Raw genomic sequence first — 16,356 nt, 5'->3', positions numbered from 1 at the left:
TACACTACATCCAAATTAAAGGCCAGAAGACACATGTCACAATATAAAAACACAAAACTGACTACACTTTTAGCAGCTCTACACAAAACTACTATGTCTGTGTATTTGGGTAGCTCCGTTGTCTATAGTGGTCACGACATCACCAAACCACAAGTAGATTTTGTATTAAAAATACCATAAGATCATAGATTAAAACTACTAACATAACTTTATTTTGTTTCCACTCCAATTTCTTTCTACCTCTGCCCAGAGCTGCGCCGTTTTCAGTCAATATAAATGCTTCGGGGTCAGATTTGATTGTGCTTCCTGCACACACGTCGGATCTCTGACAGCGCCGGACGATCCATATCTGGAATTTGTTTTTAGAAATCCATTTAGCTTGTTGCGTTTAGCCTCCTCCGCGCGATGCTACACCTCCGACATGACAACGAGCCCCGGACGCAGAGGTTCATCAATTGGCTCGGGCGAGTACACAAACACCACCTCCCATCTGCCCCACTGCAGGCTGATAAAGTTACAATAAAAAGATTCTGAAACAAAATCAATGCGGGGAAGGGACGCTGCTGGAATAAGAAGAAGGGAGAGAGAGAGAGGAAGAGAGAGAGAGAAAAGGAAGAGAGAGAAGGGCAACAGGGCGGAGAAACAGGAAGAGAAAGAAGAAAGAAAAGAGGGAGAGAAGAGGGTGAGAGATGGGGGGATAGAGAGAAAGATATAGAGATAGAGATAGGAGAAGTGAAGACAGAGAGGAAAAACAAGAGAAACAAAGATGAGAAACAGATACGCAAGGGAAAGAGAGAAGAGAGGGAGAAAGGGAGTGAGAGAGGAGAGAGAAGCAGGAGACACAAGGGAGATAGAGGGGAGGTGGGGATAGAGAGAAAGATAGAGAGATAGATATAAGAGAAGCGAAGACAGAGAGGAAAAAGAAGAGAAAAAAAGAGGAGAAACAGATACGCAAGGGAGAGAGAGAAAAGAGCGAGAAAGGGAGAGATAGAGAGAAAGAAGAGAGAGAAGTGGGCGAGACAAGGGAGATAGAGGGGAGATGGGGATAGAGAGAGAGAGTAAGAGAGGGAGGGAAAGGAGGAAGAGAGAAAGGCAGTGAGAGAGCACAGAGAGAGGAAGATAAAATGAGAAAATTGAGTAAAGGGTAAGAGAGAGAAGAGAAAAATGAGTGAAGGGAAGGCGAGAGGAAGAGAGCAAAGGAGAGAGAGAAACGAGAGGGGAGGAAAGGCAGAGAGAGAGAGGAAGAGAGAGAAAATGGTGAGAAGATGAAGAGAGAGAGAGGAGAAAGAAGGGAGACAGGGAGAGGAGGGAGGCAAAGAGCATGGGAGAGAGAAAGTGAATAGACAGAAAGAATGAGGGGTGAAAAAAGATGCGAGTGAGGAGAGAAAGAGAGGGAGAAAGGTGGAGAGAGAGAGAAAAAAAAGAGAAAAGAGGGAGAGACAAGGGAGGGAGAGGGTAGAAGAGGATAGAGAGAGAAAAGCGAGGGAGAAGAAAAGAGAAGGAGAAAATGAGTGAGGGGAAGGCGAGAGGAAGAGAGCAAAGGAGAAAGAGATAAGAGAGGGAGGAAATGTAGAGAGAGGAAGAGAGAGAAATTTGTAAGAAGATGAAGAGAGAGAAGAGAAAGAAAGGAGACAGGGAGATGAAGGAGGCAAAGAGCAAGGGAGAGAGAAGGTGAATAGATAGAAAGATAAAGAAAAAAGAGAGGAGAGAAAAAATGAGAACAGAGGGAGAGACAAGGGAGGGAGAGGGTAGAAGAGGATAGAGAGAGAAAAGGGGAGTAAAGGAAAGACAGAGCAAGAGAGAAAGGGAGAGAGAGGGAGAGCTGAGAGTCAGAGAGCGAGGGAGAGAGAGAAAAAAAGTGGAAAGACAGAAAGAGAAGGAAGAAAGAAGGGAGAAAAAAAGATGAAGAGAGGGGATACAGCAAGACAGAGAGAGAGAGAGAGAGAGAGAGAGAGAGAGAGAGAGAGAGAGAGAGAGAGAGAGAGAGAGAGAAAGAAAGGAGACAGGGAGATGAAGGAGGCAAAGAGGGGGAGAGAAGGTGAATAGACAGAAAGAGAAAGAAACAAGAGAAGAGAGAAAACATGAGAACAGAGGGAGAGACAAGGGAGAGAGAGGGTAGAAGGGGATAGAGAGAGAAAAGTGAGGGAGAAGAAAAGAGAAGGAGAAAGGCGGAGAGAGAGAGAGAGAAAAAGAGAAAAGAGGGAGAGACAAGGGAGGGAGAGGGTAGAAGAGGATAGAGAGAGAAAAGGGGAATAAAGGAAAGACAGAGCGACAGAGAAAGGGAGAGAGAGGGAGAGCTGAGAGTCAGAGAGCGAGAGAGAGAAAAAAGTGGAAAGACAGAAAGCGAAGGAAGAAAAAAGGGAGAAAAAAAGATGAAGAGAGGGGATAAAGCAAGACAGAGAGAGAGAGACAGAGAGAGAAAGAAGAGAGATAAGTGGTGGAGACAAGGGAAAGAGAGGGTAGAAGGCGATAGAGAGAGAAAAGCGAGGGAAAAGAAAAGAGAAGGGGAAAGGCGGAGAGAGAGAAAAAAAGATAAAAGAGGGAGAGACAAGGGAGGGAGAGGGTAGAAGGGGATAGAGAGAGAGGGGGGAACAGAGAGGAAAGAAAGAGGCAGAGAGAGAAATGATGGGGCTAGTGAGCGGGAGTAAAGGAAAGACAGAGCAAAAGAAAGGGAGAGAGAGGGAGAGAGAGAGAAGAAAGTGGAAAGACAGAAAGAGAAGGAAGAAAAAAGGGAGAAAAAAAGATGAAGAGAGGGGATAAAGCAAGAGAGAGAGAGAGAAAGAAGAGAGATAAGTGGTGGAGACATGGGAAAGAGGGGGAGATGGGGATCGAGAGAGAGGGGGGGGGGACAGAGAGGAAAGAAAGAGGCAGAGAGAGAAATGATGGGGCTAGTGAGCGGGAGTAAGAAGAGAGAAAAGAGGGAGCGAGATGGAGGGAGGGAGGGAGAGAGAGAGAGAAAGAAGAGAGATAAGTGGTGGAGACAAGGGAAAGAGAGGGGAGATGGGGATCGAGAGAGAGGGGGGGGGGAAAGAAAGAGGCAGAGAGAGAAATGATGGGGTTAGTGAGCGGGAGAAAGAAGAGAGAAAAGAGGGAGGGAGAAAGAGATGGAGGGAGGGAGAAAGAAGAGAGATAAGTGGTGGAGACAAGGGAAAGAGAGGGGAGATGGGGATCGAGAGAGAGGGGGGACAGAGAGGAAAGAAAGAGGCAGAGAGAGAAATGATGGGGCTAGTGAGCGGGAGTAAGAAGAGAGAAAAGAGGGAGAGAGCGAGGGCAGAGAGAGAGAGAGAGAGATGGAGGGAGGGAGGGAGAGCACAGTCGGAAAATTTAATCTTCCCAAATACTCATCAGGGCTCTCCATCGCGCGGCCGTGACAGGGCCGCGGATAATTAATTATACAATTTCGATGGGAATATCGACTAAACAAACCTATTAATCATGGCAAAAGTCAATAGGCATGGACACATTCAATCATGTCCTGCCCAATGATTACTCCTTTCAAAATACAATAATTATTTTCAAGAGCTGCCTCGAATTAAATTTCTGTCAAGCCGGTACAAGTCTCGCAGTTGATGAAGGATGCGATGGATTTTTTTTGCTCCCCCCCCCGTGCGCCGCCGTTTCCCCCCCCCCGTGGAGGAGGAGTGTGCGAGTGGGGCATTTATCCTGCCGGAAAGGTAGTTTGTTTTATAAGGATCATAACGCGGCGTGTTTAACCAGACCATGACCATCCGATTATCTGCGATGCCCCCAGCGCCGCGTCGTCCATCTTGTCGGCCGATCGAGTGGGAGAAGGAGGAAGCAGACGGCGCTCGCTGCTACGCCGTTCGCGCGAAAGGTTTAATCATTTTGGGCTCCAAAGCGGGGGGCTCGGTAAATGGGAGCTGCCAAGGGGTTTTTTACAAGTCAATCTCAATGATATCCCAATCCGGGCCCGTCCTAAACAACTCGAGACGAGACGTTTTTAAAGGGGGGACGTTTTTCAGAGGGAACGATGCACGATCTGTTCCGCTTTATTGCAATGCAGAGACGAGACGTTCGGGAGTTTTACACATCGTCTTAACATATATGTCGGAAAAGACAAACACACATGCTGTTATAGGCTTTAACCTCTTAACACCCGCCTAAACCAAATGCATTCTGTCCTCTTTGGCTGTTATATAGGCCTGTGTAGCAGCTCATTTGAAAGCTAAGACCCACAAAACTGATCTTTTTCCTCGCGTTGTTGCTGTGTTGTGTCACCTTTTGTGTGTTTTTTTTTTTTTTTTTTTTTTTTTTCATTTTTGTCACTTTTTGTTGAATTTTTGTCACATTTTTTTTGAATTTTTTTTGAATTTTTGTCACATTTTTGTCACATTTTTGTCACATTTTGTTGAATTTTTGTCATTCTTTGGTTGAGTTTTTTGTAACTTTTTGTTGAATTTTTGTCATTTTTCTGTTGAGTTTTTGTCACATTTTTATTGAATTTTTGTCAAATTTTGTTGAATTTTTGTTGAATTTTTGTTGAATTTTTGTTGATTTTTTGTTGATTTTTTGTTGATTTTTTGTTGATTTTTTGTCACATTTTGTTGAATTTTTGTCACATTTTTGTTGAATTTTTGTCACATTTTTGTTGAGTTTTTGTCACATTTTTGTTGATTTTTTTGTCACATTTTGTTGAGTTTTTGTCACATTTTTGTTGAATTTTTGTCACATTTTTATTGAATTTTTGTCAAATTTTGTTGAATTTTTGTTGAATTTTTGTTGAATTTTTGTTGAATTTTTGTCAACATTTTGTTGAATTTTTGTCACATTTTGTTGAATTTTGTCACAATTTTGTTGCGTTTACATCCTTGTTTTCTTCTCATTTTTTGTGGCTATTTTGGTGCTTTTTTCCCAAGAAGCTTTTTGATCAGGGTAAAGCCAAACTGGAGAAAATGGGATCCGTTCAGGTGGGAGTTAAGGGGTTAAATATCTTGATAATCACAACAAAAATACTTTAGTAAATTAGATTTTCATTCCAAACCAAGCAAATAATACATCTCTTCAATTACATAGGCACCATTTTGATTTCAGGTTTTGGAAAGGTTTAGCATAAAGTCTACAATAAATAACAATCAATTTAAAGAAGCGCTCTATAGCATTGTGCATGTTGTTCACATTTACCCCAAAGACACGTGATTATTTTGTCCCGAAAGGAGAATAAATCAAAATCGGCAATTAATAAATCGAACAAATTAACACATTGTCACCAAAAATGCAGCCAAACTCAGGGCAGTAAACAGCTTACAATTGTTTTGCACTTTACACACTTGACAAGCTTCTCATAGCGCTACGCTGCTTTGACCACCTTTATGTGGTCGATGGGTAAACAATAGAATGAAAACATCTGGATTCTTCCTAATTTGAGATATTTGGTGGCTAATGCTAACGGCTATATCAGCAGGATAACACTCTTAAAAGTCTCCCGGACTAGCATACCTGCTGTCCGCATATGTTAGGATGGAATGTTGATTCTTCTTTTTATTTATATGTTTAGAAGAGGTTTAACCATGCCCCATCTTTATTTATTTACTTAATTTATTTATTGGTTTATTTGGTTGGAATAGTGCAAGTTAACCTCTTAACTCCGGCCTGAACCGAGAGCATTTTCTCCAGTTCAGCTTTACCCAAATCCTGTAGGCCAGTGTAACACCTCAGTTGAAAGCTAAGATCTACAAAACTCATCTAAATGGATCTTTTTCCTGGCGTCATCAGATTTTTTTTCCATATTTTTTGGGGGGGGTATTCAACTCATTTTGTAACTTTTTTGTCATTTTTTTTAATCATTTTTTTTTGTCATTTTTTGTCACATTTTTTTTCACATTTTTTGTCACATTTTTTACACATTTTTTGTCATTGTTTTTGTCACTTTTTTTTGTCATTTTTTTAATCATTTTTTTTGTGTCATTTTTTTGTCATTTTTTGTCACATTGTTTTCACATTTTTTGTCACATTTTTTACACATTTTTTGTCATTGTTTTTGTCACATTTTTTGCCATTTTTTCGTCATTTTTGGTCAAAGTTTTCTCACTATTTTGTCACATCTTCATCATTGTTTTTGTCTCAGTTCTGTCGCTATTTCCACACCTTTTTCCCAAAAGCTTTTGGATTGGGGTGAAGCCAAACTGGAGGAAAAAGTGCTCGGTTCAGGCGGGAGTTAAGGGGTAAATGAACAAGCCACACCGGATTGTAGCCTAGTAGCCTATGTAGGGCTAACTTCCATCCGTCGTCCCCCATGTGCACTCTCCAAACACACTCTCATTCATCCTGAACTATTGTACATGTTTTTAGCGGTACCGGAAACCTACGCAGACACGGGGAGAACATGCAAACTCCACACAGAAAGGCCCCGTCCCTGGTGGGAATCGAACCCGGACCTTCTAGCTGGGAAGTGTCCTACCGTGCCGCTTTATTTTGGCTCAGAACAATAACATCCGCTCCGTTCAAATACGTCGGATCGACCTATTCCGAGATTTCGCCTGTTAGCGGCATGTAGCATCAAAACTTTCATTCGACTGTTTCACTGCTCGGTTCACACTATAACACGTTTAAAATTCCAGTAAAGTGCGTTTCATTTTGACTTTTAAAAGCTGTAAATGTTTTCATATCCGTCGGCAGCGCTCGCCGGTTTAACAAGGAGCGGCTTTAACTGGACTAATGCAACGCCGCGCCGTGTTTCTCTTTCTCTTTACAGACACTTAGCCCTCACCTCCTCAGCACTCGCCGCCCGTTTAAACTTTTACTCGAGTCGTTTAGTTCATCGGAGCGGACAAAGACGGGGCTTGTTTTGAGGAAGTGTGGACGGCGGCGAGAAAATGGCTGACTCTGTAGAGTTAAGTGCGTCTTCTTAACAGTGTTTAGGGACTTAAAGGATGTTTGTGTGAGTCGAGGTTCGTGAGAATCGATGGTAGCGTCATTATAATGTAAGAATTACAAATAAGAAAGTGAAATTGTTGAGCTTGATAACTAGAGTAGCTAGAATAGAGAAGCTTAAAGTAGGAGAGTACACACTGGGGAAAATGTTTCACCAAAACTGTGTCAAACTTGAATCATTTGGCTTGCCTTGTCCATCCATCCATCCATCCATCCATCCATCCATCCATCCATCCATCCATCCATCCATCCATCCATCCATCCATCCATCCATCCATCCATCTTCTTCCACTTGTCCATTGCCAGGTCGTGAATCCCATTGCACCAGCCCCTCATGGCTCCCCCTGCAGGTGGTGGGTCAACGGAAGGACGGCCTCATGGTTCTAACCGGGCCTGTTGGTCTCTCATGAGGGGCTTCTGAACCGCTCTTTGTCTGACCCGTCACCTGGGACCTGTTTGCCCTGGGAGACCCTACCCCTCCACCACGTTAAGGTGGCGGTTCCAGGAGGCTTGCATTGTACTGTATTTGGCTGTAATGCTGCCAAGGATCTTCTGTTTGAAACTCAAAAACTCAATATGGCCACCATTTTTGCAAGAAGGTTTCCATTGATGTTGTCTGCGCAAGCTCTTAGCTCTCATCCTCTGTCCAAGGAGTACAGGCTTAAGTTTCAGGTGCTCAGCTATGGAAAATCACGATGAAGACACAGCTTTCACATGCCCTGACGAAGACCTGTGCGGTCGAAACGCGTAGGCTGGTCCATACTCAATAAAGGACTTTTATTTTTGCTACATGACTCGAGTGCCTCGGACTTTATTTTGCTTTTTTTGACTGCGTTGGCTACTTAGCACAAGCTACTCTACAAGCCAGTCTCAGCAAATGTATTCTTGTAAGACACAGCTTTGTTCCCGCACCAGCCATTCACAAAATAGTATTTAACCTCTTAACTCCCACCTGAACGGATCCCATTTTCTCCAGTTTGGCTTCACCCTAATCAAAAAGCTTCTTGGGAAAAAAGCACCAAAACAGCCACAAAAAATGAGAAGAAAACAAGGATGTAAACGCAACAAAAATTCAACAAAAATGTGACAAAAATTCAACAAAAATGTGACAAAAATTCAACAAAAATGTGACAAAAACTCAACCAAAAAGTGACAAAAATTAAAAAAAACATGGGACAAAAATTCAACAAAAATTCAACAAAAATGTGACAAAAATTTAACAAAAAAAGTGACAAAAATTTAACAAAAAAAGTGACAAAAACTCAACCAAAAAGTGACAAAAATTCAACAAAAAAGTGACAAAAATTTAACAAAAAAAGTGACAAAAATTCAACAAAAATGTGACAAAAATTCAACCAAAAAGTGACAAAAATTCAACAAAAATTCAACAAAAATGTGACAAAATAAAAAAAAACCATAAGAAAGGTGACACAACACAGCAACAACGCGAGGAAAAAGATCAGTTTTGTGGGTCTTAGCTTTCAAATGAGGTGTTACACAGACCTATATATTGGCCAAAGAGGACAGAATGCATTTGGCTCAGGCGGGTGGTAAGAGGTTAAATGACCTTATTGGATTCTGGAGGTTTTACGGTTCCATTAAACATCAATAAATATTAAAGAAAACAACACTGACAATTCAACTGAGGCAACATTGAATTGAACAGGCTTTTCTCCCGCTTGTAAAACAAGTGAATGGTTTAATTTTACGATTCTAATCTGCCTTGCAATAAAGACAATCTGACAACAACTACCTCTGGTCATATCATTAAGACCAATCATAAACCAACTCTGTGTAACCAGTCAGAGTTTAAACAAAATACTGCCTCAATTAATAACAATACCACTGTCAAAGCGGCCAAAGATAACATTCAGCTAATTAAAGTGATTGATTGTCATTTCTCAGTTATTACAATTACATGTTTTTATTGGTGAGGGAAGAAACCCTGGGCAATAGCTACAACTGGTTCAACTTAAACCATATTTTCAATAAAAAACATTCATTGTTGCAGCTGGTGTTGACCTCATCTGGCTGAAAACAAGTCCAATTGTGTTTGATATGATTTAATATTCACTTTCCTGAGACCGTCCTCGGGTCACAAGACGTGCTCTTTTATTCCGTTTAATCGCTGCCTCTCTTTGCCCTCGGCACAAATATGAACCAGCTGCGACGGTGATTCAATTCGACTCATTATGCCCCATTTCAAAAAACGGGAAAGTGCACTAAAAGGTTATTACTTTGTTTGGAAGCGGAGAGCATAATGTGGATAAAACTCATGCGAATGATAACAGAGAGAAGAGAGATGTGATGAATTCATAAAAGTTGGAGTAAATTATGATTACAGTTCTTTCTATTGGTCAGTCCAAAGAATTTAGGAAGTGACAGGCTTTATTTGGGCTTTACAAACTACTTTGAACCCTTAACGTTAGTCTGTAAGTTTGCAAAGTGAGGAGCGACGGAGTGAGATATGAAAGTAAACAATCACATTCCTCCCCTCGATAACCAGAAAGCCACTCTCAGGCTGTGTCCGAATGTCCACACTATTCCCTATATAGTGACTATATAGTGGTCACATGTTGTAGGGGTGTCCGAATGTCCAGAGAGAAAAAAGTAGTCCACTCGAAATGTCCCACAATGCATCTCGAAAAGTAGTGAGCATCGATGGTCACTAAACGGGTCAATATAGACCACAATGCATTGCGAGAGTCGGAGAAGAGCCTGACAGCGACAGGTCTTTGAACTAAACAACACGACTGAAGTAAATCAGCTGTTTCAGTCGTGTGTTTGTGTTTCTCATGAATAAACGACCTAAATGTAAACGGTTACGGTGAAAAGATGCTAACGTTAGCTGCTAACCTTTAGCTTGAGCTGTTAAAGGGACTATGCAGCATTTAAAAATGTTAAAATTATGTATTTTCCTCCCCCTACATGTTCCAGCCATGTCCTAATGTGTAGAATGAGCCCAGACCAGTTCACCACAACTGCCTCTAAAATCCTGCACTGTCACTTAAAAAGGTGTTACTTCGGTCCGAATTGCCGTCATGCACGAGCTTTATATAGAAGGTGCAGTTCCACATATGACCTGAGATGGCAGTAGTGAGTATAAAATGGCCAACTTGCATCCAGCCCCTTTAAATGACCGGTTGCTTCTCCTTGAATAATCCAAGCCATTCATGTGAAATCCATGTGAAGTAAAAGCGTATCTGACTCGTATTTATCCATAAATATTCCACTGTCTCATGAGTCTGGTTGGTCTTTATCGCAGAAATACATTATTCCCGGAGTTTAGCGACTTTTAGCAGATGTAGTCACTCAATCTGCTGGCGCTTCGGACACCGGGCTCTGACCTACTTTCGGCGTCTCTGAGCTCACGCTGGGGTGATTTATTTATTTTTCCCTTAATTTGTGATGATAGTAACGCCTGTAAAAGTGCCAAAACAGTCGTTCTGTTTCATAAAATAAACGTTTGTAACAATAAATAAATTCAGATAAAAAAATAAAAAAAAAGTAGTGGGCCCAAATCGCCAACAGAATCAGACTATATAGTCGACTATATAGTGCGGGCCTATGTAGTGAATGAGGGGCTAGGGAATAGTGTGGACATTCGGATACAGCCTTAGTTTGCAAAATGAGGCAAACAGGAACAGAAGTTTTAAAAGTAAACTCCCTCTTGATTGGACTGGTTCACAGGAAAAGCTTGTCTCATTGGTCAATACGGGAGGATACTACTGTGATTAGCTAATGAGATCCGGGAAGGAGGGACTTAACACAAAAGAATACAGTATACTGTATATATTATTGCTTAGTTTACATCAAAATGCAAGACCAGGTGATCGATTTTGCACATTTTATATATTTTGTAATAGACTTCAAGACTATCACTTTAAGCTTCAGTGTTTCCACCTGAACCAATCACATTTTCCTCAGTTTGGCATTACCCAAAGTCAAAAGTTTCTTGGAGAAAAAAGAAGTTTGAGAAGATTCATGCATTAGTCCGTGTGATGTACATCGGGGTGTGGACAGAGTGAGCAGGATTGCTGAAGTAAAACCCCGCTCTCCACATACAGTATGTCTTTGATGATGAGATAATAACAGCAGAATAATCAATATTGCATAATACAGGCTTTTTCAAATCTATACTCTCCAAAAAAAAAACATACATGATGATCCTTTTTGACGGAAAGCAGCAAACAGGGATAAAATATAAAATTCTGAAAGCTTGAGTTAAAGAGGGGGTATTATGCTTTTTTCAATCACATAGCACCAGTCTATATCACACTACAATGATGACCAAACCTTCTGTTGGTCTGTAAATGCAGTAAATTAGAATAACTGCCCTGTTTAAAATTGTTCTCTCAAAATGGCTGTAGTGAATGTCTTGAAATAGGCCTCTGTCTCTTTAACCTCTTAACTCCCACCTGAACCGAGCACATTTTCTCCAGTTTGGCTTTACCCCAATCCAAAAGCTTCTGGAAAAAAGGTGTGAAAATAGCTACAAAACTGAGACGAAAACAATGATGAAAATGTCACAAAAATGTCACAGGAAATTGACAAAAATGTGACAAAAAAGTGACAAAAATGTGACAAAAATGTGACAAAAAAGTGACAAAAATTGGACAAAAATTGGACAAAAATTTGACAAGAAATTGACAAAAATTTTACAAGAAATTGACAAAAATGTGACGAAAAAATGACAAAAATGTGACAAAATGTGACAAAACAATTGACGAAAAAATGACAAAAATGTGACATAAAAATGACAAAAAAATGACAAAAAATTGACAAAATGTGACAAAAAAATGACAAAAAAATGACAAGAAAGTGACAAAAATGTGACCAAAAAAATGACAAAAAAGTGACAAAAAAGGACAAAAAAATGACAAAAATGTGACAAAATGTGACAAAACAATTGACAAAAATGTGACAAAATGTGACAAAAAATTGACAAAAATTTGACAAGAAAATGACAAAAAAAGGACCAAAAAAAGGACCAAAAAAAGGACAAAAAAATGACAAAAATGTGACAAAAATGTGATAAAAAATTGACACAAAATAGACCAAAAAATGAAAAAAAAAAAAAGACAAAAAAGTTACAAAAATGAGTTGAATACCCAACAAAAAAATGATGGAAAAAAAAATCGTTCCTAGGAGGACTCAGGCAAAATGGCCGCCATCAGAGTTTTTACAGATTACTCAAAAATACGTGAATGTGCCAAGGCAACACTTCAGGCATGTTTTTAATGAGGGAATGACATAATAACATGATGTAAAGCTTGAAAAAGTTGATTTTGCATAATACCCCCCCTTTAATAAACTCAGTCACCCACTACAGGCAAGGGCCTCAGTGTGACTGGAAGTGAACATGTTCTGGCAATTGTAATTTAAAGAAGGGTCGACTTACTGAGGTCCCATTGTTTTCCCGGAAAACGTCTTGGTTGACATAATTAAAAAGCTTCTTCTCGAGTTGAAGCACAACCTGAAATGAGAAGAAAAGAGAGACAGAGACAGAGAGAGAGAGAGGGGGATTAATCCAGCGCTTAATGGTGGACGGTGTAATTACGGCGCTAACGAAGAGCTGATGGAGGCGGTGTTAATTGTCCCGTGTGTCCGAGGGTAAAGGCTTCGCTCCGGGTCACACCTCCAGGGACTGATTCACCCCTGCAATCTGAACATGCGATCATAACCAACACCGCGGCTTTTAAAGAGCAGCGCGGGGCAATTACAGGGCGATTCAGACTCATTATGGAAGGAGCTTTGACACGTGTTAGGAGAAAAAAACATTGTGTAATTGATTGAATGGTAAATTATTCATTAGAACAAGAAGAATTGAGCATTAATTCAGACTTCTGTGCTTGTGTTGCAATTCTATGTGGGGATTTTTTTATGTTTAATCTTTTCATGGCCTGACACTATAAGCAACAGGCAGTTTGACATATTTTTTGAAGCAGAAATTGATGCTTCATGCAAGACAACAGTATGACGCGATAGAAAAGACAGTGATCATTTGTGATTAAGAGGTTTCTCAAGCCTAAGGATCTCATGTTATGGCAGGGAAGGTGTGTTTCACTCGTATCAAGAGCCAAAATGGTGGAGGTAAAGAAGAAGTGAATAGTCCATAATATGCACAAGGAATTTGAAATATAGGGGGGGGGGAATAAAAACTAGAGGACATACAATACGTGAATTAAGTGTTGCTTAAACCTCTTACCACCAAATGCATTCTCTCCACTTTGCCATTGTCGTCACTTTTAATTTCCCTTATGTGTTTTTGTCACTTTTTTATTACTTTTCTCCTGGATTTTTGTCATTTTTTTTGCTGGATTTTTGTATTTTTTCTGCTGGACTTTTGTCATTTTTCTGCTGGATTTTGGTCATTTTTTGCTGGATTTTGTCAATTTTTTTGCTGGATTTCTGTCATTTTTTTGCTGGATTTTTGTATTTTTTCTGCTGGATTTTTGTCATTTTTCTGCTGGATTTTGGTCATTTTTTGCTGGATTTTGTCATTTTTTTTGTTGGATTTTTGTCATTTTTTGCTGGATTTTTGTAAAAAATTTTGCTGGATTTTTGTCATTTTTTTGCTGGATTTTTGTCGTTTTTTGCTGGATTTTTTTCATTTTTCTGCTGGATTTTTTTCATTTTTCTGCTGGATTTTTGTCATTTTTCTGCTGGATTTTTGTCATTTTTCTACTGGATTTTTGTCTTTTTTTTGCTGGATTTTGGTCTTTTTTCTGCTGGATTTTTGTCTTTTTTCTGCTGGATTTTGGTCATTTTTCTGCTGTATTTTTGTCATTTTTTGCTGGATTTTTGTCATTTTTTGTTGGATTTTTGTCATTTTTTTTGCTGGATTTTTGTCATTTTTTGCTGTTTTTTGTCACTTTTTTGTTGAGTTTTTGTCATTTTTGTCGCTTTTTTTGTCACTTTTTAGCGCTTTTTTGTTGTGTTTACATCCTCATTTTTCTTCTCGCTTTGTGCCTCTGTTTTGAAGAAGCTTTTAGATTTGGAGAATTTGGAGAAAACATGTTCAGGTGGGAGTTAAGAGGTTAAACTCACCTTTCGGTCATTTTCAGTTTCTCTGAATATTAGCTTGTCGACTTCGTTGGTGTCGGCGACTCGGACTGTCTGCATGGTGGCGGTGGAGCACAAACTCTGCAAAAGAGAGAGAAAAATCACGTTAAAAGATCACAATCTGAGAAGTGCAATGTAGGATATGATCAAAGTTGAAAGTTTCACAGCTTACTGTAATGTTGATTTATTCACAATAAAAAAACAAACGTGCTTATGTTCATTTTATTTTTCGTTCTCAAGATTACTATCCAATCCAAAAGTTCCATAATTCACGTGGGCAGATGCTGTGGATAAAACTAATATGCAGAGTAATCCACAGTGTCATATATGCTGCTGTTGGAAAAGGATTATCACTACACTTTTTGAAGGTCTCTGGATTATTATTCCTCATCATGTCCACAACCTGTGTACTTAATCTCATCAATCTGTACTGTACAAATCAGGAGTAACCTCAAATTGAAAACGCCGTCAGTGCAGATAGGTCTCTCTCTGATCAAAAAGCTTGCAAACAAAACACCGACAATGGTCCAAATTCGTGCTCGTGACGGTCTTTATTAAAGTTAAAGGGACCAAAAGGAGTTTTAAAAAGTTCATATTTTCCTCCCCCTACATGTTCCAGCAATGTTCTAATGTGTAGAATGAGCCCAGACCTGTTCACCACAACTGCCTCTAAAATCCTGCACTGTCACTCAAAAAGTGCCGTCATGCACAAGCTTAATATAGAAGCTGCAGTTACACGTTAGACCTGAGTTGGCAGTAGTGAGTATACAATGACCAACTTGCATCTAGTCTCTTTAACCCCTTAACTCCCACCTGAACCGAGCACATTTTCTCCAGTTTGGCTTTACCCCAGTCCAAAAGCTTCTGGAAAAATGCTGTGAAAATAGCAACAAAACTGAGAAGAAAACAATGATATCAAATGTGACAAAAAAAGTGAGAAAACATTGGTAAAAAAGTGATGAAAAATTGATGAAAATGTGGCAAAATGTCACAAAAATGTTGCAAGAAATTGACAAAAATGTGACAAAATATGACAAAAAAATGACAAAAATGTGATAAAAATTTGACAAAAATGTGACAAAATGCGACAAAAAAATGACAAAAATTTGATAAAAAATTGACGAAAAATGTGACAAAAATGTGACAAAAAACGACCAAAAAAATGACACAAATGTGACAAAATGTGACAAAAAAATGACAAAAATGTGATAAAAATGTGACAAAAATTGGACAAAAAAATGACAAAAAAAATGACAAAAATTTGACAAAATGTGACAAAAAAATGAGAAAAAATGTACGAAAAAATGACAAAAAATTGACAAAAAAATGACAAAAATGTGATTTTAAAAAATGACAAAAAAGTTGAATTGAATACCTAACAAAAAATGATGGAAAAAAAATCTGATGACGTGAGGAAAAAGATCCTCTCGGTTCAGGCAGGAGTTAAGAGGTTAAGGCTCAATTATATAATTCTAGGGTTTGGTGCTTTCAAATGAGTCATGTACTGAGTAGGGCTCAACCGATATATCAGGCTGATATTTGGGTATTTTCAATATCAGCTATCGCCCGATAAAAAGACCGATATCTTCGGAAAGTTCGAAAATGCTAGACTTCCCGTTTTTTGCACTGAGCTCAGTCAGAGCTTTAAAATGAGCCCCTTAGACCTGAGGGGAACCAATAACTGCAGTGAAAATCGGAAAATGTTGTCTTTCAAACAAGCTGAAGTACCTAACATGCACCCTCATACACTGCTGTCACAGTTCAACACCCCACAAATATCAGAGGTGACCTTTCTTAGATATATTTCAATGACTGAAACCTTTACAAAAATAATAAATGTTGAGCTATAGGATAAATATCGGCCTATACTGTATATCGGTATTGGTATCGGACCCCAAAAATCCATATCGGTCAGACCCTAGTAGTGAGATTAAGTCGGTGATGGTTTTAACACCAGTAAGAACACATGCTACATACCCTTCATTTAAAAAGGACCAAACTATCACTAATACATGGATAAATGGGTGACATCATAGATATATTCCTTTTGCAATTGCAATTTGATGCTACACTTGCTGTCATTTTAAGAAACTTCAACACATTTCTACCTAATTCCCTTTTATGTCGTCCATGTTCCACCTGCAGCCTCTATTGACACGCATGTCATTGTCAACTTTGCAAATGCCATGAAATAATCTCAACTATCTGCTCCGCTCAAGCCCCTCCATCCCCCTGACCCCACGGACCGACTGTGTGCGCGCGGGTTCAATTCCCCTTTGTGGACTCTTTTAACAATTAGTCAAACATTCGGCCATCTGTGTTTGAAGACAGTTGAATAAGGTAATCCTCGGGGCAGCGGTTCCCAGAGCACGGTGCACGCGAGGGGAGCCTGATTGAAAT

The 16,356-nt window shown here is 39.6% G+C and overlaps 1 protein-coding gene across 2 annotated transcripts in view; it reads right to left on the bottom strand.

Moving 5' to 3' along the window:
• The window catches only part of inpp5a (inositol polyphosphate-5-phosphatase A), a 350,565-nt gene that overhangs the window by 56,321 nt on the left and 277,888 nt on the right, over window positions 1–16,356 (bottom strand). For both annotated transcript variants that reach the window (XM_079560596.1, XM_079560595.1), the window contains exons 10-11: window positions 13,942–14,037; window positions 12,293–12,367 (exon numbers count right to left, since the gene is read on the bottom strand). In XM_079560596.1, the coding sequence (XP_079416722.1) occupies window positions 12,293–12,367; window positions 13,942–14,037 (171 nt within the window). The remainder of the gene's footprint in view (window positions 1–12,292; window positions 12,368–13,941; window positions 14,038–16,356) is intronic.

The sequence above is a fragment of the Gobius niger genome (genome assembly GCF_951799975.1).
Source record: "Gobius niger genome assembly, chromosome: 7".
Classification (NCBI taxonomy): Eukaryota; Metazoa; Chordata; class Actinopteri; order Gobiiformes; family Gobiidae; genus Gobius; species Gobius niger.
Note: the sequence above shows the minus strand (reverse complement) of the source record. Positions and strands in the feature narration are given on the sequence as shown.